Source organism: Terrapene carolina, unplaced genomic scaffold (assembly GCF_002925995.2).
Source record: "Terrapene carolina triunguis isolate 2854851 unplaced genomic scaffold, T_m_triunguis-2.0 Scaffold183, whole genome shotgun sequence".
NCBI lineage: Eukaryota > Metazoa > Chordata > Testudines > Emydidae > Terrapene > Terrapene triunguis.
Window position 1 is genome coordinate 4,523,345 of NW_020664534.1, and position 9,554 is coordinate 4,532,898.

The 9,554-nt window shown below is 39.7% G+C and overlaps 1 protein-coding gene across 2 annotated transcripts in view; it reads left to right on the forward strand.

Annotated features, from left to right (window-relative positions):
- LOC112107002 (poly(rC)-binding protein 3-like) overlaps positions 1–9,554 on the forward strand; it is a 457,963-nt gene that overhangs the window by 443,021 nt on the left and 5,388 nt on the right. The window contains exon 14 of one of the 2 annotated variants that reach the window (XM_024200517.2): positions 1,148–1,533. The exons of the other annotated variant lie outside the window; for it this stretch is intronic. Coding sequence (XP_024056285.1) covers positions 1,148–1,184 — 37 coding nt within the window. The 3' untranslated portion in view covers positions 1,185–1,533. Of the gene's footprint in view, positions 1–1,147; positions 1,534–9,554 lie in introns of those variants that run through there. 2 annotated transcript variants of the gene reach the window in all.

A 9,554-nucleotide genomic window follows, 5' to 3' on the forward strand; every position in this document is an offset into this window, starting at 1 on the left:
CAGATTTGTGCCCACAGTTTGTTTTGCAGGCCCAAAGATACACTCCCACAGCCAGGCATCAGCCTGGCTGAAAATATACCCCATGTAATTTAGGGCCCAGATCATCCTCCAGCTGAAGTCAATAATAAAACACCCATTGACTTTTTCATGGGAGCAGGGTCATATGGCCTTCTTGGCCAGCATCCATTGGCTAAGGTTTACTAAGGTTACTGTACAAATCCTAAATACATTCCAGTTTAAAAGCTTGGCAACTCATTTCACAGTGTAAGTTATGGTTAGAAAACAGGCATTTAAATATTAACTACACGTACAAGCTATTTCATATCAAATGTTATTTGAAGGTTGTCACATTGATTGGATGCCAGCCAGCAAACATAATTACACACAAGTTTACTATGAAAGGAAAAATAATTGCAAGCAAACTGAAAGTAGCTGGGAGATGTATTAGCTGGTTGCTAGCTGTTGGAACTAGTTTTTAATTGCATTTTCTGTTTGTCCATTCACCTTATTTTTAATTTACGTTGCATAGCACTGGCTCAGTAATGCAATATTGTTTTCCTCACAACTTCAAAATTTAGAATCCCATTAGCCTGCCATGTTCATCCACTTTGCACTCCTTGGACACAAAGCTTTAACGAATTGAACTGTATTCAGTGCATTTTAATATAAACTAAAAACACAGAATGCAAATGCAATACTTTTTAAACCATGGTATTTAAAAGTGTGTTGTTATTGTATAGGGCTAAGTACTATTTCAGTATTCTTTGTCATTTCTGTATTTTATAGGCTTTTCTCCACCTTCGTACCTTTGCGCTAAGTTTTGTCACTGTAACCATTTGTAGAACTGTCGTTGTTACAGTTTTCACTTATCAAAATGGGGAGGCGGGGCTGTTTGTATATAATGAAGGAAAAACTGGAACAAATGTCATGGTACCTCAGATATTTAACAGCTCTAGAAAACTGCTGTAAAATTGTTCTGGACTATTGTAACTGTTTTAATAACTGAAGTAAAAAAATGTGAGAAAACTTGCCTGCATTGAAATGCTGTTCTATGCTGGTTGTACTCAAGTGTAATTTTTTTAATGGTGAGAAGATTTTTTTTTCTTTTTGTTTTCTTTTTCTCCTCATTTTTGTTCCTACATTTTAGGCTGTCTTCAGAAGTTACTGGCCTGGGGGCTCTGTAATGTATCTCATCATGCCCTAGTACATTAGCCACCAGACAGGACTTTTCCAAAGCCCCATGAGACAATGATTTCTATGGACTAATCTACAGAGGAATTTCTGCCATTTCTAACTTTCTTATTATTCTGAGACATCAAAATAAATACTTCTTTTACTCTTTAAGCAACTGTGCTTCCTAACTCTTGTGTTGCTTTCATTACTGTTCCACTTTAACACTGTTGTGGCTCATACCATAGAGCAAATTTTGGGAGAGTTAATTTTTGTTGATGTTCATGCTTTGCCTAGTCTGTATAAAAGCATGGGCTGTTAGTGTTCTAACTCACTGTATTCAACAATAGACTTGGCGGTAAATTAAATAAGACTTTTTATAAATAAATTTTTTTCCTGCTTTAAAACTACATGGTAGCTTTTTGCATACAACTTTTGTGTTGCTCTAAACGCGTTCTTTGGTAACCAGGTTGACAGTTGTCTCATTTAGAAATGGCTTCTCAAAATAATCTCATAGACAAATGGCTTGTTTTCATTAAGGATTAAAGGGTTAATATCATCACATGTAAGGCCCCGGTGCTCTTTTGGTAGCAGCATAACAAGCTGCAGTATCAGCAACATCAAACAGGCCACTAGACAATCCTGGTAGCTGATTTTTTAAAGCATTTACAAACATGATTACATGGGACCAAGTTCTGTCACAGATTATATTGGGTAGTGTTTTACTCTGCAAACAATCCCTTGTGGATTTAATAGGGCTATGTGTGGAGTAAATTACTACTCAAAAGGACTGGAGGTGGCAGAATTTGGTCCATAATAATGAGATTTAAAGAACCACTCCCCACTCCTATTTCTCATTTAAGGCCAGGGTTGATTTTCGATCAGCCAGGGAAGAAAAGCAAACACAGCCAGGTACTGATTCTGGTATTGTGAACGGCCTTTGTTGGTTTCATGCCTCTATTGCTTACAACACTGCACATTGCTTTGGGGGGGCAGAGATGCCCAAACTTTATCCACCCGAGGGCTGCATTGGAAATGTGCCAGCAATCCAAGGGCCATAGTCAATCAGAAATATATGGTGAACCTCGTCTTTCCTACAGAGGCTTGGCCCATAGAAACTACTAATGGCATCATGCAAAGCTCCTTGACCCGTCCAGGCTCTTATTTGGCTCTGATGGAGTGCTGCAAGCTGACACCTGTAGCCTCCATGACGGGCTATTCCTTTATATGAAAGATAGCCAGTGCTCGCTATGGTGACGCCTAACTTCGTGGGCTGCATGCTGGCCACCTCTCCTGTAGGCGTGTGCGACCTTTTCACACTTTGTAATACCCTTGGTGACACTGTGGTTTTGCAGTGCAGGCAAGTAATATGAACCAGTATATATCCAAATCAGATGAAGACTCCCAGCACCCCAAGCTCAAGCAAGTACTCTTACTGAATTCGGTTAAACAGTAAACGTTGCAAGGGCAGGCCCATAAGATGCATGTTTCTGCCTCAGTGCCTTGAAAAGGTATCAAGGTGCTGCCTTCCTGGAGCTATCTCCAGCTATGCTTTCAAACCTGTAGGTACATTTTGCCGTCCCTGATAAGATGTATGTTATGTTAAGACTTACCGTAAATAATTTTATGCTTTAAATAAGGCGAGTTGAAGTTTCTTTACTGGACATGACCTCTAAGGTCTTGTTTTTTCAAGTGCCATTGGACATTTCTCCTGACATCCAGCATGGTATTAGTGACTATAAGTACATAGCGCCAGTGCCAAATGCTGAGTGGGCGAGGACTGTCCATCGTGGTACTAGGTAGAAGCCATCAGAAGTTTTCATTTATATGACAAACGCTTCCCAAGCACCTTAACAAATACAATTATAGGCTTCATATAGAATGGGGCGGGGGGAGAATGGAATGAGAAATGAAGCAGCCTAAGCAAGGGCGAAAAGGGGTTTTTCACAAGCGAGCTTAAAACCAAGAGCAGGTTTGACAAAGTGGAACGCTACAGGGAGACTGTGCCAAAGGGCTGTGCTAAACCAGTGGTGGGGCGTGTGGCTGGAGAGGCAATAGTCTGGGTTGGTGAAAAGCAGGGGACTGATCATAGCAGGTTTTTAAAAACAAGAGGAGACATTCTGGCTAGACGTTGAAAATGAATCGGAAGCTAGTGACGTTGTCTGAGAAGGACGGGTTATGTGGTCACACTTATGCACGTGTAACGCAAAGTGAGCAGCAGCATGCACAGTCCAGAGTGCTGGGACTTGAGGAGGGCACAGAGGAAAGCTGTTGCACTAACCAAAAGAGGCACTTGAGGCTTGATTTCAGCGGAGGCAATGGCAAGGCAGTGGCGTAAACATTGTCGTGGGACTAGACAAATTAGCCTATGGATGTTATCTAGACAGCATCAGTGTGTATGGTGCTTTGCCGACAGAAAAAGACTGGAGCACTGCCCCACAGAGTTTACAATCTAGGCCAGATAACATGTGATGGGAGCGATGACATCATTCAAATGGGGGGGGGGGGCGGAAGAGGGGCAGCAAACCACAAGGGATGATGTGGGAGAAGGGGAGCCGCCCCCCACCCCCCCGCACACACACAGAGAATGGCAAACGAGTCAGATTCAGCAATATAAAACCACGAACACAAGACACTTGCAAAAGAGGCACTGATATCTGCTTTAATGAGGTGAATACACTTTTATGCTAGTGATGTGGTTGGTGGGTCGTTTACACAGAGGAATAATTTACATTGCAACAATTGGATTTTTTTTTTTTTTGGTAAATCACTCTAGTCAGCACTAATACTGCAGCTTCAGTTTACCAAAAGATTGTTGTTATAAGCTACAAAGAGCATAAATTAGGTCAAGCAGCAGTGTAGCTTCGTGCACTAGCTAAACCAAAAAGGGCAACTATGCTGGGCCAAATAACCTCTTTCTGTTTTGTTACATTCATTATGCTTTCATGTTCGCAAAGCATGTTAAATGTCCTAGGGACCAGCCCATGTTGCACGTGCTGTTGGCGTCAGCTTCTGCACCCCATACAGTGAGTTGTTAAAAGAAATCCTTCATTGGGCAGCGCCCTGTGTGTTAATGCATAGCTTTTACAGAGCATTTTTCAGCACTGAATCGCAAAAGCTGTCAGTATCATCAGTCATGTTATAGCTGGGGAAAACTGAGGTTTTGAAAGGCACAATACTTAAGCACAGTGAAAGTAATTTAGGGCTTCTTTTTGGTAGCTTTTGTTGTAAGTCAGCAAGCAAGGAGGAGCTTACTGGTTTCAGCATTGAGTTAGAAATACCTAATATGCCTGGAACTACAAGGTTCAAATTTGGGCATGGATAGCACAGGCCTTTTATTTGTGGTGGGTAGGTTGATTCCCAGGTTCCTGTGTGTTTGGGTATGTTTCAGTCAGCGCCCCTTATTTAAATTAAGGATTTTTGTGTGTGTTAAAATTGCCAACTCTTGCTATGTAGACTGGCTTATGACAGCTTCCCACAGCCTCATCCTGCCTGTGAAAATGGGAGAAGTCCTCCTGATTCTGAAGATAGCGCTTTGCTCTTTTTTCACTCCCAAACATCTGAAAGTTTGTCTTGTTTGAAAACCTACCTGTTTTGAAAGGCACCCTTGGGTGCTAGGCACTCTACTCTAATTGACTTTCAATGGGACTCCCATCATCATCTTTGAAATTACAAAGCAAGGATTACTCATTCAAGATACATACATGACAAGCCTGAAGTTTGAAATCCAGGCTAATTTAAAAACTAATGAACTGGAACTTGTATTAAAAGTTGAATAGCATGTTTTATTGCACAAGCAGTAACTTAAAATCAGCCACACTGATTTTTTTTAAGCCATCCTTCCTAAACCCCCACTCTGTTAATCTGAGCGGAAAATTTCATTTAATCGTGAAAAATTTGACTCCAACTGTAATTTAGAAATCTATTCCTTAGTTATATTATTACTAGCACGATGCTATAATGAACACCAGACTTCAGATGAAACATTTATTTTAAAAAAGTCCACTGAAATACGTTTGAGAGGTCTATATTATTTATACAATCAATGATACAAATTAGTTAAACTCTGCCTTGTAAATCTGAAGTAACTAGATCCACAGTACAGTACCGTTCTTACTTAACTTTCTTCAGGTACGGCTCTAGCAACAATTCTTCCATCTGCTGAGTCCGAGGTAGGCTTGGCAGTAACTTCAGGATCTCTCTTTCCATCAATGTAAACTACATACAAGACCTTCCTACACAAGTGGCCATTTATAGACTGAGGCTAGAACTCTTCTGTAAAAATGTGCATTGTTTTCACATAAATTGCTTTAATCCACACTGATTTTCTTCCCACAAATGACTTTCAGTGGTGTCTCTGTCAGTCCATTGCTAATTTCATGCCTTTGATGCCCACATTTCTTTCCCGCACCAATATGTAAGTGAGGTCCATTTTCATGAATGTGAAAAATGAATACAGAAGTGATTCATGAAAAATTAAATGCATGCAGATGCTGGGAAAGTTTCTCCACACAGGTCTACCAATGCATTTCAATCTTGTCCTGAGTAATAATCTTATTTGCTACTGTACTCCATTTATACCAAGCAACAAAGAGTCCTGTGTCTGATGAAGTGGGTATTCACTCCAGTATGCTCCAATACGTCTGTTAGTCTATAAGGTGCCACAGGACTCTTTGTTGCTTTTTACAGATCCAGACTAACAACGGCTACCCCTCTGATACTTGACTCCATTTATACCAACATCCTCACTGAGGAAAATACTATTTTAACCTAAGTCCAAAGTTTCTAAAACAGAGCTGTTAATTTTAACATTATAGGTTTTGGCCCCGTGGAAAATGTATAAGACTTTATACAAGAATTCAATGTGGTAAAATAAAAGTGTCCCGTTACTCCATAGCAGAGCTAGGCAAAATATTTCAGGCTAACAGTTTATTTGCTGAAAAATACAATTTTGTGTTGACCAAAACTATTTGCTAATTCAACAACTATTTTCAGCCAAAAAACCGTGGAGAAAAGTATCAAAACAGTCAAATCATTTAGTTTTGACACATTTTTTAAATTTAGTTCAATTTAAGTCACTATGTTTTCAATGGTATTTCCAATGGAAATATTCCTTTATTATAAAAGGATTGGCGTCAATTGGAGAGAAAACATGTTCAAGCCTGGAGAGAATTAATAGTAGTAGTAAACTAACTGGCTCTCATTAAAGCTGCTGTTTTAACTCAACCATCAGTTCCTGAGAAGATGAACATGCAGGCAAACTACACGGGAATATGACGAGGCAGCGTCTGGCTCATCCTGAGCGGAGGCTGTGTTCTCATTTTGTCCATACCAAAAAAATTGGACTTTATTTTACTTTTCCCACTTCCCATGACTACGTAACAAGATTGAAAATTACATGTATTACTCTAGAGAACAGGCCTTTGTTAGTACAATATAATCTTAGATTGTAAGCTCTTTTGGAGTAGGGATGACTGTTTTCTTGTGTGCATTCATGAATATACATAGAGACAGTGCCAAGAACAATGGGCCCCAAATCCTTTACTAGGTCTGGAGGCATTACCACAATCCAAATGTTACTAATGATTACCCATATCATGCTTCCCCCTTTTTTAATGTTATTCAGACATGTAATGGAGCTCAGACATCTCTCTACACACAGCTGAAATATTCTGTATTTCACTGCCCAAGTGAAACACATGATTTTGGTTAGACAGGGTTAGTCCCTGGAGCTCCTTCTCGAGTTCTAAACTTAAGTTGTGTTGGGAAAGCAATAGGCTTGAAATCCCCACACCTCTTCCCTATGAATAATCAGGACCTGGAAATGTACGACTTACAGTGTAGCAGCAAATAGGTTACTCATAAAATGGTGCCGCTCTAAAGGTGCGGGTAAAGCAAACTCATGTAAACTGTGCTGGTTATCTTCCCAGATACGTTAAGTCACTTTTCATTATTGCATCAGCTCTACAGCTTGGTAAGTTGGGAGAGTTACCTTCTCCCAACAGCCCTCAAGGCCACTTCTGTTACAAGGCTCTGCTAAAAAGGATGTTTGATTTCTGCCTTGCTGGCACACTCAGAGATAAACATTCCAGTTACAGGACAGAGCCAGTGAGGTCACTGTTAGCATCACCACAATAGACGTCTTTTCTAGAAGCTTTCTAAGTAAGCTCTGAAGTACTGGACAACTTCTCTTGTCCCATTATTTTCCCTGTGAATTTGTCTTGTATGGCAATTGTTTCTATGAATGATGGATCTCCTAAGAGACTGTCCTTTCAAGAAAAAGACATAGTGGCCAATTTTCATTCCTAAATGGAAAATCAATAGGAATCAATGCTGTCAAATACAGCAGTAATTTCAGTCTGTCGATATGCATGATGGCATTGATTGGTTCATTATCTATTACTTAAAGAGGAAGAAATTCATACAACATTAAGAAACAAAGAGGGGTTAGAACATTCCTTTGGCTCACTGGACAGGCTTGCCAAGCATTCATAATTCATATTTGTTTAGTTAATATCCTTGGTCTACGTGCACTAATCTGTTCTAGTTCTGACCGCTAAAAAGGATGGGAAAGTAGGTTTATTCTAAAAGAACAATTTAAAAGATCGCATTAAAATGCAGTAGTATTCCGATTCCAAAGGTAAATACTGACTCTCTAGCTTCCCCCAATTAAACAATCATGAAGATGAGAGAGACTTTGCCAGCTGTACTGTTTTTAATGTTAATTTCCCTTCCCAATTCCTCACACATACAGTAAAAAATAAATATTCTTCAAACGTGCACAAAATGAAGAAAACTGAAGCCCACAAAATTATAAAGTTAGACATGCAAAATAATTTCAGTTATAAAAATGAAGTGTACATTCATGTTTCTCTATACACTCTGTCTTTAGAATCAGCCAGGTCTGTTCCACTTTCTCTGATCAGAATGTTAAGACCAATGACAATACTGGCCCTTAATCAAATCCCAAATCAGTCCTTGGAAACATATTAGACCCCATTGAGGGAACTGAAGAGGACATACAAAAGTTTCTGGTTGTCTAAACACAAGACAACCAGAAACTGGTGTGCTGGCTTCAACCTACTTCTGGTAAGTATTAACATATTAGAAATATGCATTGTACCCATGTCAGTCCCAGGATATTACAGAGAGGAGGTAATATCTTTTATTGGAACAACGTCTGTTGGTGAGAGAGAGACAAACTTTTGAGCTACACAGAGCTCTTCTTCAGATCTGGAAAACTTAGGGAAAGTCTACACTACAAAATGAAGGCAAGTCAACCTAAATTATGTTGAAGTACAGCCACTGCAGTAATTAAATCACTTTTGCATGTCCACACTACTCTTCTTGTGTTGGCGGTGCATGTCCTCACCAGGAGCCCTTGCACCGATTTAACTGTCACTGTGGGACGTTGTGGCACAGCTTCTGAAAGGCAGCAACAGTCGATGTAAGCAACGCAGTGACTACACTGACACTGCATCAACCTAACTACATTGGCCTAAGCTCTATGCCTCTCATGGAGGTGCAGTTATTGATGCCATATCTACACTTACCAGGGATCGATGCTGCTGTGATGTAGTGGGTGAGTAACATCAGTGGGAGCTACATTTTAGTGTAGTAAACACTTAGAGTTAGGTCAACGCAAGGTAGCTTATGTCAACCTAACTGTAGTGCAGACCAGGCCTTAATCAGAGTATCACAGTTAAATATAAGGTGGAACAGATTGTTTAGCATAAATAGTTAACCTTTCAATAGTCCCTTGAAATGCATGTTAACTATTTATGCTAAACAATCTGTTCCACCTTATATTTAACTGTGACACTCTGATTAAGTTTCCCAGACCTGAAGAAGAGCTCCTTGTAAGCTCAAAAGCTTGTGTCTCTCACCAAACAGAAGTTGGTTCAATTAAAGATATCTCATCCACCTTGTCTCTCTAATATCAGAATTAAGAGTCTGTGCAGCTCTCCTTCGTGGACTACTGGGGAGGTTGGGGGAAAGAGTATGCAGTGGGGAAATTGTACATCAGACACTTCCCAGAATTTATGGAAAATGAAGGAAACTGGATTTTACAGAAAATAGCAAGACTGCCAGTCATTAAACAAATATTCCCATTGCCTCCATCTTTCTGAGCAGGAACTTTCATTCCTAAACAAGAGGGGAGCTACTCTCACTATTTCACTCATTGCTGTAAGATATGCATCCAGTAATACTGAAATTCAAAGTATTAATATACTGCCATGTTTATGCTTTGCCAGTTAAATTAGTAACTTGCCAATCTGTTCAAGATTTATTCTTCTAGTTTTTGAATGTTTCTATTTATAAGTCAGTGACACTTGGAAATCATTTTTGCCAAATTTCTGGATATTACCAATGGCAGAGATCAT